Consider the following 18,071-nt stretch of genomic DNA (forward strand, 5'->3'; position numbering starts at 1 on the left):
GTTTCCCACCAACCCCCCCCCCCCATCTGATAATATCTAGACATTTCTGTTTGTTTCAACTGGGGTAGTGACCACAGTCCTCTTGTCAACAGAGACCAAAGACACTGGTAAGCACTGTACAATGCAGATGATAGCTCCCTGAACAATTACCCAACTTAAAATGCACTAACAGCACAAAGGTGATAGTCTTTAGAAGAAAAGATTCAAGTTGGAATCTCAATTTCTTTCCCCCCTTCAGAAGTACAGGGGTATTTAAAAATTTAACTCTTTTGAAATTTAGAAAGGAATTTAAGGACTTCTGGATCTCATACCCGCTAAGACAAAGATAAAAGCTCTCATACTTCTTATACACCAAAATTATCTCTGAAGGGCAAAAGAATTTTTTTTTTAAGAAAGGACTGAATAATACAATAGACAGTAATTTCTTCAAAGTTATGGATATGCTTGATATACATAAATACTGAAAAAATTAAGGAAGTCAAGTGAATTGAATACCACATATTACAGAGAAAAAAATTAGAATTATGATCTGTTCGGAACAGATAAGCTGCTTGTGAATTCTGACAGATTAGAAAAATGATCAAAACACTTTAAATCAAAGCTTGAGTATGAAGAACATGAAAAACAAAAATAAATTTTAGAAATCCTACATTTTTACAATTCTGAATTGGGTAAATGGTCACTGCTGACTCTTTATAGATTATGTAAATAACCAACTTCACAAAGACCCTACTTTAAAAACTTAGCCAGTCTGGTGCTAAAAACTAGCTATTTCAATTGGGTCTCACTCTGCATTTCACACACACATGCACAGATGTCCATTCGCATATAAATGGAGACAACTAATTTGCCAATGCCTAAGAAATAAGCACATACAATAAATGCATTTCTGAAGCTACAGATAACCTAATTATAAAAAGCCAAGAAGACAAGGCATGTGGGTAAGTCACATGCTTCCCTCATTAGCAAAGCAGAAAGAATAGTTGCTGAAAGGTCTTGAGTTGCTCAAGGTCTTGAAACCTTCCCCCTGATGCTTTAAAACAAGTGTTCAAAGGAAAAACATGACACGGATGCACAGAAAAGAGATGAACGCAGATAGGAGGCTGGAGAAGAGATGGCCCTGAAAAGACGTAATCTAAGCAAAAGCATTCTGAAAAGCACTGGCCGATCAAACTAAAAATCTGAATGAGTGTATAAAATTTACAAATTTGTTAAAATACATTTCCCTCTTTAATCATAATATGCTCTTATCTTTACAAATGCCTAAAGAGAAAAGAGAACTAAAGAACACTTGAAATGATATTCCATGTTTTTAGAAAAAAAAAAACAGAATGATTGGTTTGTCTTTAAATACCTCTGGAAATGTATTAACGGTGCCCATAATTTTTATTTCAGATGTCCTCTTGCAATATGAAATCCTCTACTAATTATATTCAAATATTAAGTAGACGTAAAACACCAAAATGAAAAAGGAATTACCCCGCAGCTCAGTTAAAATGTCTATTTTTTGCTCAAGAATAGCTTCAAGTTGAGTAGCATATGAATCTACATCATAATCTACTTCTTCAGTCATCTCTAGGAGAGCCTTTTCATCTTCTAACCATCGAATAGATTCCTAAAAGGACAAAAATTCAACAATCCAATAAGCCTCTCTGTAAGACAAAGACCAATTAAAAACGTTGGCATATGTTAAATATCATCAAACATACTGAAGATGGAATTCTTTAAAACTAGAGAATTTAGTAAGTATAAAACATCTTTATTTACAGAATAAAATTAAGAAATATTTCCTTAAATTCAAACACAAACACAAATATGATAAGCCAAGCAAGAGAACTTCATTTTTCTTTTACTGTGCCCTGGGTAAGGGTGTGAATCAAACACGTAAGTATCAGTGAGCACATTAATTCTCAAAATTTTAGTAGCTATCCCTAAAATTGGGGGAAAATGGGTATAACAAAGCTATGAGCAATCAAATGAGGTCTATGGTAGCCTAGAACTTGTAAATCATCTAGCATTTACATCCCCATTTGTGGCCTCACAGTGGTTAAACACCAGCTCTTCAAAATTATTTTAACTATAAGGGACAGCCAATTTTAGAAGAGTCAAAGAAACCACTAAATAGTAGCTACTTACTATTCACACATGCTTTAAGGAAACCCTTCATTCTTAAGTGATTTTAGATAATGTGGAATTTAGGAGTTTCATTTCCTAGCAATGTAATGAATCATACTGATTATTAACAAGTTCAGATCATTCTGAATTAAAGAGTTTTGGGATATAAAAATGGGCACTTTCTAGCTTTCAATGCAATTTAATGGCTAATTATAACTGGACTGTGTATCGTAAGAATTAGCTAATGTAGGTATCTATTAGAAAACTATACATGTATCAGTTTAAATATATATACACACACACACCCACAATTTTTTTCTTTTTCCTTAGCTATCTACTTACTTTTTTAAAATAAAACCCTATTTTAAGAAATGGCAGATCACAGTATGGAGGAACAATAAATGGAATTGTAAAAAGAATACTGGACTGAAACTCAAAACATCCAGTTCTGCCAAAGAGCAAAGAACTTTTTAGATTTCACCATAAAATGGCAGAGTGGGAAACGATGGTCCTTTTTTTTGACAGACACCTTGCTCCAAAAGGACACAAATTTCTTAAATTACAAGTGTCCTTTCTTGATTTAATCTAAACATCTAGGCCTTTAAATAGATTCTCACAGTAAGAGTTTGACTAAAACTGTTAACAGTTTCAATGCATGTACATCCTATTCTCAACTTATAAAATTAATAGTTCACTTATATTTTAAGCCTTTCATCCAGGTGCTCAAATGGTCTACAGCTGAGTCATGTTAATATCTCTTCAACATCAGAGAAAGAACACAGGTCAAAAGAAAGACTGAGCTATTGTTCACTTTTTTCTCAGAACATATTTATAGTTTCCATAATGATATCCAAACTTTATCTACGCTTCCTTGTAAGTATCACCCTCTAGGATATTTTCTTGTTAAAAAGGCAGTAGGGGGATCAAGAGGGAAATCATAAAGTAAACGTGCTTTTAACTGGCTGAACACAATGGGATGAATACGTCAGGAGTTGCTGTGACAGGCAAGGATTTAACACCCCTTACTCATCTGCCACTGACAGTAACCCTACCTCTCCTAAAGCAATCAAAGAAAGGTATTTCCTCAACTACTCTGATAACCCTTAGAAGTTTTTCTTACTGCTGTCAAATAAACTGACCTAACAAGAGAGAAAAGGATAGTGGAGGGAAGAAGTTCAACCCTTCTCTAAAAATGGACAACTAAAGAAAGCAAATAAAACAGAACAGTAGTAAATAAACCAGATTCTTTCACCATAGTGCAAAATAAACATTGTAACCATCAATCATTGTGTTCAAAATATCCTGTGTCATATATCCCCAAAATACACATAAATACAATAAGTAAATTTTTAGATTGGTGTGATATTCGAAGTATTATGAAAGTTTTTAGTTAATTTCCCTACAGAAACATTTTGATGTAAGGTCCTGTCTTAACTTTACCTGGAACACTGCCCTGTGATCTTCTACAACTTGTTCTTCCATTTCTACCATTTGTGAGACGGCTTCGTGGAAAGTAAACAACTGGGGGGAAACCTCTTCTTCCTTAAGATGAACAGTTTTAAAAATTAGGACTTTACATTTTAAATGTTACAAAAAAATAGTTTTTCTAGGTCACTTATAAAAATGCCATTTAAAAATTGAGGAGGTTTGAAAGATAAAGACTATGAAAATATAATATAAAAAGCAAAGCCACAATAAGATATCCCATATTTAAGCATATTAAGTAAGAGATAATTTTCATTTAGCACAGACTTTACTGCAGAATTACCCTAAAAAGGCAATCTCTTTTGGAATAGCGCAACTTTTCAAAAATATTTATTGAAAGCAATAAAGATGCTGAAATATTTCTTCAATATTGTTTAATTTTCACTAACAGTTTAAATCATATGTATGTCTTATACATCTTTCCACCAGAAAAGAGATTTCAAGATAATGTCTTTCATGACTGTGACTATCAAATTAGTGTTTTGGAAGGTCTCAACTCTTACTCAGTCTTAATTTCTGAGTTACACCATATAACGTGCTTCCAGTTTTTAGAGAAATCTTAACTGACAAATGACAACTTTACCTCATCAACAAAAAATCCACATACATGAATATAACATATTCCTATTGTGGTCCTACATCAAGTGAAAACTTCTCTAGCCTCGCCTTCTTTGTGAGCTTCTTTCCCAACCCCAATGTCTAATGATTTATTTCCTCAAAATGTGGCTTTAGGGAGAAGATTTACTTAAAATCACTTTATAAACTGTAAGTAGAAAAAGCAATGTTTTTCAAACAAAATACACAATTCTAAACATACGTACACATTTTGGTTAAATATTATAAAGAGACATGTGACTCTTTCATCGTATGCTACCATCACTACAAGTTTATACATTCAAGTTAGCCAATGACCTTTTTATCTTCTCTTTGGGAAACAGGCATCTGTTTTCATTAAGACATTCAGGCATTATTCTTTCCCTCACTCCCTCTCTCTCTCCAATAAACACACTCAACCAACTTTACTCATTTTACCTGCCCACCTCCCTTTAAAGCCCAGAATGTCTTCTTTCCTTTGCTTTAAAATATTGTTCAAGTTCCTATCATTTCCCTGCAGTCTTAGAAGACTTTTCTGTTTGTGCAACTATTTCTGGAATTCTAATGCACTTTATTATCTTCTAGTTTGTGTACTTGTGTTGGTTTTATCTCTAAGGCAAGTCTTAGACACTATCCCATTTTAATTTACCTTGTTAAAACTTAACATGCACATGAACCAATACTTAACTAAAAACTAATTCTGAGCCACCTCAAGGTAGTTTCCCAGGGGTGGCAAAATTCAAAGTTTCCTAGGGGTGGCAAAACTCACACACTCTCAAATATGGAGGAGACTGCAAGAACTCATGATATTATGCTTAAAAACCTCTGGATCAGTTCTCGTCATCTAGCCAGCGTCTCCAAATTATTAAGTCCTACAAAGACCCAACCCAAGAGATGTAAGAATAAAACAGAAAAGGTCTGCTACAGAGGGGGCCCATCTTGTTCTGGCTTTCTACATCCGTAAAAGGCACCATATCTAAGTACAATACATGGTTTGTGTTAAGAATTCTAAAAGCAACTATACTTTTGCTTCAAAACTTTTGGAGATGGGGGATAGACTAAGGTCAGAATCTCATTTTCAGTTCTTTATTTTCTATGGTTCAAAGTTTAGAACTCTTACTTTTAAACCAGTTTCTCAATTTTGGCACCACTGACATTTGGGGTTCGAGGGAAGACTGTCTTATACCTTGTACGATGTTTAATAGCATCCCTGACCTCTACCCACTAGATGTGACAACTAAAAATGTCTCCACACATTTTTCCCTAGGGGGTCAAGTCACTCCTGGTTGAGGACCACTACATTAAGCCCTTCATTATTAACAGACAATAATTTGGAACAACATAACAAAAAGTAGTATGCCCATTTGTTGCTCTAGAATATTGTGGACTTGAGTTAAAAAGCATAAAAACGTTAACTTAAAGTTATATAATTTCCAAAGAGTATTTTATTATTGCGGCTAGCAATACATTTAGTGGACCTAAGATTTGGCTCTCACATAAGAAAGATGGAGATTTCAGTTGTGGCTTTAGCACTTACTATATGTATGATCTTAGTTGACTTCCTTCACCTTTTAGAAAATCAGTTAAAAAGCAGATAATTATGGTACCTATCACATCAAATTCTAAGGATTACATCAGATAATAAATAAAATGCTTACCAAATGTAAGTCATGTAGTAAGAAATTAGTAAATGCCACTTTTTATCATGAAAAAATATTACTATAAGATTCTGAGAAAAAAGGGTAGAAAACTATATAATTTTTAAAAATGAAGTTTTAAAAAATTATTTAAAACATAATTTTAAAATATTTAAATAATTAAAATTCTTTAAAAGTTAATTATGTAAACTTTCACATCTCACATAAAGGAATCCCCTCAATATGTTAAAGTAATTATGTGAAACTGTGTGTTGCGCTTTTTTGTTACTTTTTAATATACCTCGTAGTCCTTATAAAATGGGGGATATAATTTTTTGAGTAATCGGGAATCATATGTTAAATTATGAAATGTCACTAGACATTTCAAACATATAGAATACAACCATATTTAACAAATGTTATTAGCATTTTTCCATGTTTGACTTCTGATACAGCCCATGGTATCCTTCTAATATACATGCATGTGTCCGAGTTAATTTTGTTTTTAAGCTGTATGTATAATATATGGTATGCATAATTCTTAAATTTGCTTTTTTCCCTGTGTTAGTTTTAAAATCCCCGAACTTTAATATTGATATAAAATCTGAAAAAAATTATAGTTTATATCAGAGGTCAACAAACTTTGTTTTAAGCTTATTTATTTTGAGAGAGACAGAGAAAGTGTGAGAAGAGAGGCAGAGAGAGAGGGGGAGAGAGGATCCCAAGCAGGCTCCAAGCTGCCAGGGCAGAGCCCAATGCAGGGCTCAAACCCATGAAACCCATGACATGAGCAGAAATCAAGAGTCAGTCAAGAGTCAGTAGCTTACTGACCAGCCACCCAGGCACCCCAGGAGTCTGCAAACTTTTTCCAGGGCCAGACAGTACCTATTTTGGGCCTTTGAGCGTTATAGTCTTTGTCACTGCTTTTGTACTAAGAAAGCAGCCAGTCAACTTGTAAATGAATAAGCACTGGCCACAATTAAGTAAAACTTTATTTGTAAAAAACAGATGGCTGGCCCAGAGGCTGTCAGTCTGCTGACCCCTGACTTAGACAGTAGTTTTCAATTATTAAGTTCTGCTACTGATGAAACGAACTAAAAACAGATAGTTATAACTATGTTGTCACTCACATTTTGCTCACAAAGAAGTTTTAGATCATCTCTCTGAGGGGAACTCCCTACACCCCACTGTGCCTCTAAGTCATCAATCTGATTGGGTGGATGGTGCATTATTGGACGGACATCACCAGCAGCAGTTGGATCCACAGTCAATTCTTTCACCCTATAAACACATAAGAAGTACCTAAAATTAACAAAGACACATGCAGAGGAACAAGAAAATGCCAACCTATTCAATAAAAAGGGAATTCATTTAAACATGTTAAGACTGATGATGTCAGCTTTCCAGATCAAGTTTACCTGAAATCTGCAGGAAGACCAAAGGGATGTTTGGCTATTTAACTTTCAGAATTTACTGCGGTAACTTTACAATTATTTCAAATATAGTTATTGTACGGAATAAATGATAATTAGCTAATAAAAAGAAACTTTTTGCAATTGAATTATATAAACAGAAAAATGTACTTTTAATAAATGGATTACTGCCAAAATCAGAGAATACACTTTGCATACTTTTTAGTTGTTATAATGCTCTATTAAAAGAGCTACATGTGAAATAATATTTCTTTTGTATCAAGATTGTAAGTTATAAACTTCTATCATTTAAAAAAACGTTTACCGATTACACTTCAATTTACACAGTGGGAGGGTACATGTTCTAAATCAAGAGGATCCTTGTTATTTCCTTGGAGACAAGGAAATTTATAAGAACATAGGAAATAAAGGTAAACTTCTCACTTTAAATGAGACAGTTTATCTCTCAACTGTAAATATGCAAAGATGACATCATCCTTAAAAATATGAGGGGAAATAGGAAGCCTGAATTCTACATCAATACTTTAAAGCAAATAAATTAATAAAGTACACAAAAATGAAGATCATGCAGTACAACCACCACCTGCCAAATGAAATGAAAATGAAAAATAAAATGGCTCAGAACAAAAGAAGTATAAATGAAATATTTATATGTAATGCAATTCAAAAGAAACTATTATAATAAATATCTTATGCATAGAAGGGAAGTAGACCTGGTAATCGAAGGAGAAAAGTCGTCATACTCATAAGAAGGAGAGAGATCGGGGCGACTGCCACTACCCTGTGAGAAGGGAATGTCTGATGGACTAATTCCAAACTCCTTTACTCTGCAGCACCAAAACAGCAACAAATTAAAAGAAAATGCTCTTATACAGACAGCAATGCACATTTCAAGTTTTCATTCAGTATTCAGTTTAATTCATTTAGAAAAAGAGATCAACATTGTTTTGACTTATTGCATCCAGAATAATGAAAAAATAATCAATTTTAAGGTTTTGAGTCTCTCTGTCCTATTGACTACTTAATCAAATTTCCTTGTGCAGTCAATACCACAAATATTATATCAGCATTAACAAGCCCTCAATACTCTTGCAGTCTTTTAAAACAGAACACAAGAGGATTAAGTCCTAATGGCATCCACTGTTTGTAATGAATTAACTTCTTTCTCATGCTAATAGAATGGTATTAGCTATAACCCATCCTTGGTACAAACTGAGAGAGCAGTCATTCAAATAATCTTTTGTGTTTGGTTCAGATGAAGAACCCTGGTTAAGAAAAAGCCTATTTAGAAGCACCTGGGTGGCTTAAGTAGTTGAGTGCCCCACTCGATTTCAGCTCAGGCCATGATCTCACAGTTTGTGAGATCAAGCCCAATGTCAGGCTCTGCACTGATGGTGTGGAGCCTGCTTGGGATTCTTTTTCCCTCTCCCTGCCCCTTCCCTGATCACATACACACTCTCCCTCTCTCTCTCTCTCTCAAATAAACTTAAAAAAACTTAAAAAAAAAAAAAAAAAGGCTATTTAGCAATGGAATTTAAATTGCTTTTGTTAATGTCTCTAATGGTTATATTTAACCAAATTACAGCTTTTCTGACCCCATCTTTGTTATTCCCTATGTCCCCTTCAGGCCAATCCCATTTCATAACAGTAAGCAATATTTATTAAGTACTTCGTACATGTTAGATACTACGATTAGTAAATTTTAGTCACTTTATTATTTAATTCTTACAACAATCTTGCGATACTATTTTTGCCATTTCAGAGATGAGACACTGGTTCATAAATAAAGTATCTTACCCAAGGTTATTCAATGAGACTGTGGCATAAGTGAGGTTCAAACCTAGCTCTGAGTACAAACATTATGTTATTTAAAAATCCAATATACTAACCATCTGTTTTTTTCATTATTTCTTTTAGGTTTCATCTAAATCATGTCATAACATAACTGTCATAAACAGTCACACAGATCAAACTAATAATATCATGTAGATGAAACTAACTATTTCTTCTATTTACAATCTTCCTTTAACCTATTGGTAATGTCTGATGTCAAAGGTTCAATATGGGATTCTGCTGCCCTTCATCCTTTATGGTCACTTTGGAAAACTTATTTACAAAAAAGACTGACTAAATTTCTAACTGTGACGTAACTCTTTTTGTTCCCAATTCCATTTAGGATTCTTTCATTTAGGATTCTTTCAGAATCTCCTAATTTAGATTACCCTAATGGCCTAATATTTTCCTCTACTCCAAGACCTCTTGCCCAACTCAAACAGGAAATATTCTATGCAGGAATCATATTCCTCAAATGAGCTATCAAGGGAGGTTGAAAGTCTTTATTCCTAGAGATTTAGAAAGAAAAGACAGAATTATTTGTCCCAGGTGGTTAGTCACGTTGCAGATAAATTACACTACAGGATAACAAATTAAAACATTTACTAGAACCTAAATGAACTAGAGACATGGCCAGATATAACATTTTCACCTTAGGGAGAGTCCTGTGCAGTTTGAAGTCTGAAGACATGGAGATTTTTGTTTGTTTTAATCCTACAACATGGTAATATTCTGCTATACTAAGCTGTTTCTCATCTCTCCCATGAACACTTTTGAAATAAGAAGCATTTAAAATTAATGATTAAAACCCTACATACTACAAGTGTTCATTATAAAAATCAATTAAAAGGACTATAAATGTTTGCAGTTCAGAGCCTATAATTTAAAGTTTTTAAGGGCTTACATTCAGGAATAATAATCCATTATATTTTTAAAAGAAGTTATTTTATCTTACTACCTTTTTATAAAATGTCAACAGGCTTATATTTTCCAACAGTTTTTACCATCATTTTGAAAAATCTCTTCAGTTGAAACAAGAGTTACAAGTTACAAGAACAAAGAACAAAAGAACAAGAAAAGAACAAAGAAAAAGAACAAAACAAGTTACAAAAGAACAAAGGGTATGATTCCATTTATGTAATGTTCAAATATAGATAGCTACCTATGTATATTTTCACGGATACAGTCACAGGCAGTTAAACAATTTTTAAAAAGAAAGAAAAACCAGAAAATTAGGCCACAGAAATCAAGACAATGTCTATCTTGGGGTAGAGGTTAATGGATTTGGACATGTTATTCAAGATTTGTAATCAGGAGGGAACATATGAGGAACTTTCTGGAGAGGTAGAGACATTCTATTTCAACCTGATGATAAGAATTTTCATTTTATAAATATTTATTAGATTATTCACTTATGTTTTTGGCCCTTTTCTGTGTACATACTTCCCATTTTTAAAAAAGATTAAAAACAAAATTTCCATAGCAATTAAAATAAAGAAACGGGACAAATACTTGTGGTTCAGCAAAATTCAAAGAATGTCCACAGTAGAAATGGAATACAAAAAGGAATCTGATCTCTAAAAATTAAAATCACAAATGCAATATGTGATAATAGAAATTTAAAACTATATAGTCATTTTTTCAAAACAAGAGCAATGGGAGGAATTTATGAAACAAATATAAATATGCCCATCATAATCCAAAGTTCCAAGGGCATTTCATGACTATAAAGAATAAATTGATTAAAGTCTATAATGCTTTCTGTCCTTTCATTTGTAATAATGCCATTGCCCATTAAAGTATGTAACACTAATTACATGAATAATAAAATGTAACTCATATAGAACATCAGAAAGAAATGTGCTATCATTACTTACTCAACCTCTAGATTCCACCATGTAAAACACTTAATATTGTCAGAAATACTTTTTAGCATACAGAAAAAACAATTTCAGAAACACAGACCAAACCGGTCCCCTCAGACTCACCTAATACGAAAAATTTGCGTGACTTAGATGTTGTAAAATAATATGAAATATAACTTGGTGAAACAGAAAAATGTAATCATGTTCTTGAAAGAAAGACTAATTCTACTAAAGATCCAAATCTCTTTCCAAATTACAAATTTCCATTTACTTTCAGAACTTGACCAAAGGATTCTACATACCATCTTAATGTACATGCAAAAAATTTTTAAAAACCGAGAGAAAAATGTAATACAATTTATCCCATCAGATATTAAGTCAAACTAAATACTGCTCTACTCCCCTCAAATTTGAAACTGAATAACTATTTTTCATACCTATTTGCATATCTTAATGTATTAAGAGTATTTTCACAAGATGCCATTCCTGGAGAGATTGTGGCAATCTACGGGAGAAAAATGCAAAGGTAAAGAAAATGTTATAAATGATGAAGACAATAATATCAACATATAGCTCATTAAGATCTAATCTTAAAATAGTTATTAAACAAAGAAAACACTTATGATATCTAAACTCCAAAATAATTTGCTATATCACACCCATAATCAGATGATAATTATAAACCATATAAAATACAAACAACTCTCTGAAAGTACTAGAAAAATAATTTACATCAGGCAGAAAATGGAGGTCAACACCTAGAAAGGAATAGCACTGAGTGTTCCCATCCTCCCTCCCCACCTCCACACATCAGCTTTTCCACCCAAGGGCAAGCCCTGCTGCTCCCACACAGGGCAACTACAACTGCATTAGAAACTTGACATTTCACAGGTTAAATTAAAAGACAGAGTTTGGGGGCGCCTGGGTGGCTCAGTCGGTTAAGTGGCCAACTTTGGCTCAGGTCATGATCTCGCGGTCCGTGAGTTCGAGCCCCACGTTGGGCTCTGTGCTGACAGCTCAGAGCCTGGAGCCTGTTTCAGATTCTGTGTCTCCCTCTCTCTGACCCTCCCCCGTTCATGCTCTGTCTCTCCCTGTCTCAAAAATAAATAAATGTTAAAAAAAAAAAATTTTTTTTTTAATTAAAAAAAAAAAAAAAAAAGACAGAGTTTGGGGGCGCCTGGGTGGCTCAGTCGGTTAAGCGTCCAACTCCAGCCCGGGTCACGATCTCGCAGTCGGTGAGTTCGAGCCCCGCGTCGGGCTCTGGGCTGATGGCTCAGAGCCTGGAGCCTGCTTCCGATTCTGTCTCCCTCTCTCTCTGCCCCTCCCCCGTTCATGCTCTGTCTCTCTGTGTCTCAAAAATAAACGTTAAAAAAAAAATTTTTTTTTTAAAAAAGACAGAGTTTGGAGGTAGAACTATAGCAGCTAGAAAGTGACTTTGTCCCAGAAGAGGGAGATAACCATGCAGGGAGGTAATCTTGATACCCAGAAATTCTTCATATAAACTGCCCCAAATCTCTGGCTGACCCGTGACGCAGGCATACACAAGGCTTACACTAAGCAACATAGCTAAGTCTAAAAGAACTAAACAGGTTTCTATTTCATTTGATGCCCCCAAGCAGGGGAGACAAGAATTTGAAGTTCAAGTAAGTTCACTTCTGGCTAAAACAACAAAAAACTCAATAATCTTTAGAAGATATGAATATCCAGAGTGTTCATTAAGGTATTTATTCATAGTGAAAATGATAGAACCCAAAATTACTAGACATACTAAGAAACAGAAAAGTGTGCCTCATACTCAAGGAAAATAAAAATCAATGAAGACCAACCTCAAGAAGACTCAGATGTTGGAATTAGTAGAATGCATTATAACTGCAATATAATCCTCTCTATCAGACTGGCAGGGACCACATCTTAAGTATCACTGTATCTCTCACAATAGAAGGATTTAAATGTTTGTTATTAATGTGCATTATAATCTTTCCACAGATAGTGTGAGTTATTCATTATTCAGAATTAAAACAAAACAAACAAAAATAAACTTACCATGCAGGTACGAGAATTTTCACCTATGAATGAATCTCTTAACACCTGAGTGAGTTTACTTGCTCTGAAAGGAGTATGAGGTTTATTTCTACCTAAGGCTCTGATGCACTCCTGCCAATTAAGAAAGCAAGTTTCACAGGTTAGGCTTCTTATAAAGAGTAATCTTAACTAATATATTTAAAAGATCTTTTACTATAACCCTAACATTTAACATCTGATCAGCTCTGGAAACCCTACTAACAGGTTTACAGCACAGCACAGTAAAGATGGTCCCATAAATCTTAATTCAAGAAAATAAAATTAAACAACAACAACAATAAAGTACTTATCATTCCAAAAGATTCTTCTGGAGACTATGATTACTATTTAGAAGTAATAGACAATAGGATAAAAAGCTAAACTTTGAAAGTGGCACTACAAAAGAAAAAACATAATGTTTTTGTAGTCTTTTCAATCCTTCCTTTTGTAGTCAAGGAACGGATGTAACACTCCCCCTCTCTCTCACTGAAAGTCATTCCACATTTTCCTGACATTATTTCTTAGCTGAGTTTTGTGGTTCCTTGCCTTCTTCTAAGACAGTATGACTGACTAAAGCCCTATGGAACCTCCCTAAGTAGGCTCAAAATTGGTCCTCTATTCACTCTAAAAAAAAAAAAAAAGAGTATGTGTAAAGAAAATTTCTGAGCACAATATAAATCTAGAACTGTAAACATAAGTAAATTTTGATAACTTCTCTTATTTATTAGATGTTACAAGTGCTGTCATTTTGTAGATACTCAAAATTAAAGTCAAAAGCAAGACTTTTCACAATTAAATGCATTTTATTTACCTTGAGTGCTAAAAGGCTTTTATTAATTTCAGCACCTTCAAGCCTGGTTTGCCTGTCTGCACTGGAAGTATCAGCTCCTCGTTCATTTCCAGCCAAGTCAATGAGAGAAAATTTGCCATGTAGTTTTCCTTTCCTTCTAAGAATGATCTGAAACACTGCATGGCTCCGAGATGAATGTGCATTTGCAGATGTTTGACCGGATGTCCTACAATGTGATTAAGGATATTTTACATACAAAAACCCTTTTAGTTCATGCTTCAAACCAGACTATTTTCACTAAAAAGCAAGAAAAAACTATCCAGTTCTCATCATTTAAATACAAATGAAGACAATCTGAGTTACAACACTTCGATACAACTGGATTCATACAATTTAATCTGGCACACTTCTAGTATACTTGTAGTATGATTATCAACATAGTAGATGTCACTCAGAGTTACAAGTAACAGTAAAAGTTTTTATGAACAAATTTTTACTGCCAAGAGGCACTGAATAACACCTTTGCTTTGTTTAGAAACCCCAAGTATCTAAAACTAATTAAGAAATTAAGTTGTCCTTAATTAAAATGAGTTACCTGCAACTATTGCCTATGTCAATAAGTTTCAGTACGTCTTCAACACACTTGACTTCCCGTTCCTGTAATCCCACCACTTGAACCTGCTGTTTTCCATCTTCCAGCACTCTTAATTTTGTTTTCCTGTTTAGCAAGTCAAACACCTATTTCAAAAAAATCCAAATCAGAAAACTAGCCTCGAAGAAAAAAAGAATCAGTGTCCAAAAAATCAGAGTCCAAAAAATTTCAGAAAATTACAGTAATTAGAATAATTCTCAATACTGAAAAGTTGAGCATTTCAAAGGGAATTTTTAAAAACCTCAAAAAATGTTAACATAATATTCTAACATATATAAAAATGTGGTGGCAAGGGTTGCACAACATGAATGTACTTAAGGCCACTGAACCTGTACACAAAAAAATGGTTAAAATGTTAAATCTTATGTTATGCATGTTAAACCACAATTTAACACTCCTCCCCCTCCCCCTCCAAATCAGAGTCTTAAGTTTCCACTTACCTTTCCACTGTAAATTTCAAAAAAGGTTGCATATACTTGAAGTTCTAATTTCTTATAGTTTGGCTTCTTTAACATTAAAAAGACATCTCGAGCTATCAAGAATTTCACATGGAGAAAATTGTTAAAATGTTACAAATACTATCTTTGAAAAGCAATTCAAATTTTCTGTACTTAGAGAAAATCAGTTAATCTTTACCTAGAATGACAAGATCAATAATAACAATAAAGACTAAAGTGAACATTATTTTACAAAAAAATAGTAATAGTTTTTTGACATTTAGGGTCTAGATGCCATTCTCTTTCATGTTCAGTAAAAGAATGCTACTATTATCTTTATAAATAACATAAAATTATAGGGGGTCATAGTAAGATTATTTCCACAACCACACCAAACAGAAGCTTTTCACAAATCAACTATCTAACAACAAATACTAAGCTCTAACAACATGCCAGATTAAAATGACACAAATATCAAGATTTCTGTCCAAAACACTTAATCTCACAATTCTTTTCAAGCAGTCTGACAACCTAAAACTGACATAGTATACGGTAAGTTTAGCTTTATGGTTATCCTTCAAGTCCTGAACAATATTTCCATGTTTTATTTCAAAGCCATTTGAATAATATTCAAGAATATTACAAATGATATGCAAAAAAAGAGTTACCTGCTAACGCATAAATTCCTTTAGAACAATCTTGGTTCTTTCCTGAAAAGTCACCTCCCATAGTCTACATGTTAAAAAGGAAATAAAAAATAGTAGACATTTTCCAGAAATAAATCTTAAAAAAAAAATAGGTCTTAGAATTAAGCTATAAGGAAAATAAACAAGCTTCATACCAGGATGGAACTATAATGAATTACTTACATGAGTTTTTCCACTTCCAGTCTGCCCATAAGCAAAGCATGTAGCCATTCCCCTTTCGAATATAGTTTCAACTAGTGGTCTAGCTGTAAACCTTAGAAATAAAATATACTAGTCAGAATGTGCTGTCAATATTTAAATTAAATAAATAAAATATCAAGTCTTATTAATAAACAAAATCATTTTAACAAATCAATGTGCTCAAATGTCAGACTACAACTAAGCCCACTGATACGTTAAAAATTTTAAATAATTCCTCTTAATATTGCTGAAAGCTCTTTAAAGCATAATTTCAAGCAATTCCATAATAAACAATGGTCACAATAATGGATAGAAAAAAAAATGACAGTAGCTAAGCTTGGATATATATATATATATATATATATATATGACAATATGAAAGTTTTAAAAAATAAACAAAATATCAAAATATTAGGCAGACAAGTAACATTTATACAAAGAAAAGCAAAAACATTTTAAAAGAAACCAAATCAAGAGAGTGATAATCTCAACAGAGAAAAACTAAAAGGGAAAAAAAACTACAAAACTATCTTAAGACCATCTACCCAAGCAGAAAGTGACAGGATTTCCTTGAATATGGCTAAGTAAATATAAATTATATTTGTAAGACACTGAGTTTGGAGTTGATAGTCTTAGTTCGGGAAAAGTATGCCAAAATTATTATGGTTTGAGTTATTTTTCAAATATATTATTGTAATCATTGTTTAGGTTTCAAAATAATGTATGTGGAACACTTTACACAGTTGCTCAATTATTTTTAAGACAAAACTGAAAAAGGTATAGAATAAAAGGGAGTAAGATAAAAAGGGCAAACCAAAGTAGAAAATGGGTCTGCAGAGTGATTAGACAAAAAAAAGGCCTAACTTGCACTCCCTCAAAGTTAAAGAAAGGGGATAGCATCAATATTGGTAAATTTAAGAAGCACAAATATAAGGTAAAAAGGAATGGTTACTAAATCTAGAATATTCAGAGAAAAATATCTTACAATTACAAAGTCAAACAGACATTTTATGAAACAGGAGTGGAAGTAGAGAAAGAAGTGAGGGGTGAGGAGAGGACTATTCTCAGAAAGGTAAAAAATAGATAATTTATACTTATAGCTCCCTTATAAAACAAATTTTTCATAATACTATTTAGCGTTCACAGGTTCTTTAATTTCCTCCTCTTTGCAACTGAACTTCTAGTTTACTGGCTTAGGACCAATAAAGTTGGTTTCAATAATATTTCATTTATAAGTCTTCAATTCTTAGGACTCTTTTAATTCTTAAATTTTGTTTTCCAGCCCTATTTATAAAATGAAAGAACAATGAAAAAGCATTCAAGGGGCGCCTGGGTTGCCCAGTCGGTTAAGCGTCTGACTCCTGGTTTGGGCTCAGTTCATGAATCTCAAGGTTCATGGGTCTCAGGCTCTGTGCAGCAGGGAGCCTCTTTAGGATATTCTCTCTCCCACTCTCTCTCTCTCTCTGCCCCTCCCCTGCTCATGCTCTCTCGCTCTCAAAATAAATAAATAAACTAAAAAACATTCAAGTAACTGCCAAGACAGCTCTATATACACTGAAAGAACACTGCTCTTAAAAGTGACCTGTTACCATTAGAAGGCAGTGTTTACAAACCATATATGAAAATCTAAATTTGGCCTAATAATTTGGGATATCAATGTATAATACTTCCAAGTTTGAGTTGTAAGTTGAATATGTGAACGTGTGTGTGTGTGTGTGTGTATGTGTGTGTGTGTGTGTGTGTGTGTGTGGAGGGAAATGTATCTAGCCAATAATAAAAACCATGATTTCAGGTGAGCATTACAAAGAACAAGTATTAATATATTCATCATTGTTTTTCTTTAAAGTTTATTCATTTTGAGAGAGAGAGTGCGCATATGCGAGCACACACACGGGGGAGGGGTACAGGGAGGGAGACAGCGCTGACAGCAGAGCCTGATGTAGGGCTTGAACTCACGAACCGTGAGATTTTTTTTTGTAATGTTTATTTATTTTTGAGAGAGAGAGAGACAGAGGGCAAGCGAGGGAGGGAAAGAGAGAGAGGGAGACAGAGAATCCAAAGCAGGCTCCATGCTCTGAGCCAGCAGAGAGCCCAACACAGGGCTTGAACTCACAAACCATGAGATCATGACCTGAGCCGAAGTCGGACGCTTAACCAAATGAGCCACCAAGACACCCCTGGAACCATGAGATCTTGACCTGAGCCAAAAGCAAGTCAGAGCCTTAACCAGCTAAGTCACCCAGGTGCCCTTCATTATTATTTTTATTATGTAACCTTGTTTA

The 18,071-nt window shown here is 33.7% G+C and overlaps 1 protein-coding gene across 4 annotated transcripts in view; it reads right to left on the minus strand.

Annotated features, from left to right (window-relative positions):
* KIF2A (kinesin family member 2A) overlaps nt 1–18,071 on the minus strand; it is a 67,546-nt gene that overhangs the window by 6,154 nt on the left and 43,321 nt on the right. For 2 of the 4 annotated variants that reach the window (XM_019414317.2, XM_019414316.2), the window contains exons 10-20: nt 15,772–15,862; nt 15,571–15,634; nt 14,906–14,997; nt 14,409–14,551; nt 13,835–14,039; nt 13,006–13,116; nt 11,400–11,467; nt 7,978–8,091; nt 6,962–7,112; nt 3,556–3,657; nt 1,480–1,615 (exon numbers count right to left, since the gene is read on the minus strand). In XM_019414317.2, the coding sequence (XP_019269862.1) occupies nt 1,480–1,615; nt 3,556–3,657; nt 6,962–7,112; nt 7,978–8,091; nt 11,400–11,467; nt 13,006–13,116; nt 13,835–14,039; nt 14,409–14,551; nt 14,906–14,997; nt 15,571–15,634; nt 15,772–15,862 (1,277 nt within the window). The remainder of the gene's footprint in view (nt 1–1,479; nt 1,616–3,555; nt 3,658–6,961; nt 7,113–7,977; nt 8,092–11,399; nt 11,468–13,005; nt 13,117–13,834; nt 14,040–14,408; nt 14,552–14,905; nt 14,998–15,570; nt 15,635–15,771; nt 15,863–18,071) is intronic. The other 2 variants (XM_019414319.2, XM_019414318.2) reach the window with 1 other exon arrangement.

The sequence above is a fragment of the Panthera pardus genome, unplaced genomic scaffold (assembly GCF_024362965.1).
Source record: "Panthera pardus isolate Hobbes unplaced genomic scaffold, ASM2436296v1 HiC_scaffold_2, whole genome shotgun sequence".
In the NCBI taxonomy this organism is placed as follows: Eukaryota; Metazoa; Chordata; class Mammalia; order Carnivora; family Felidae; genus Panthera; species Panthera pardus.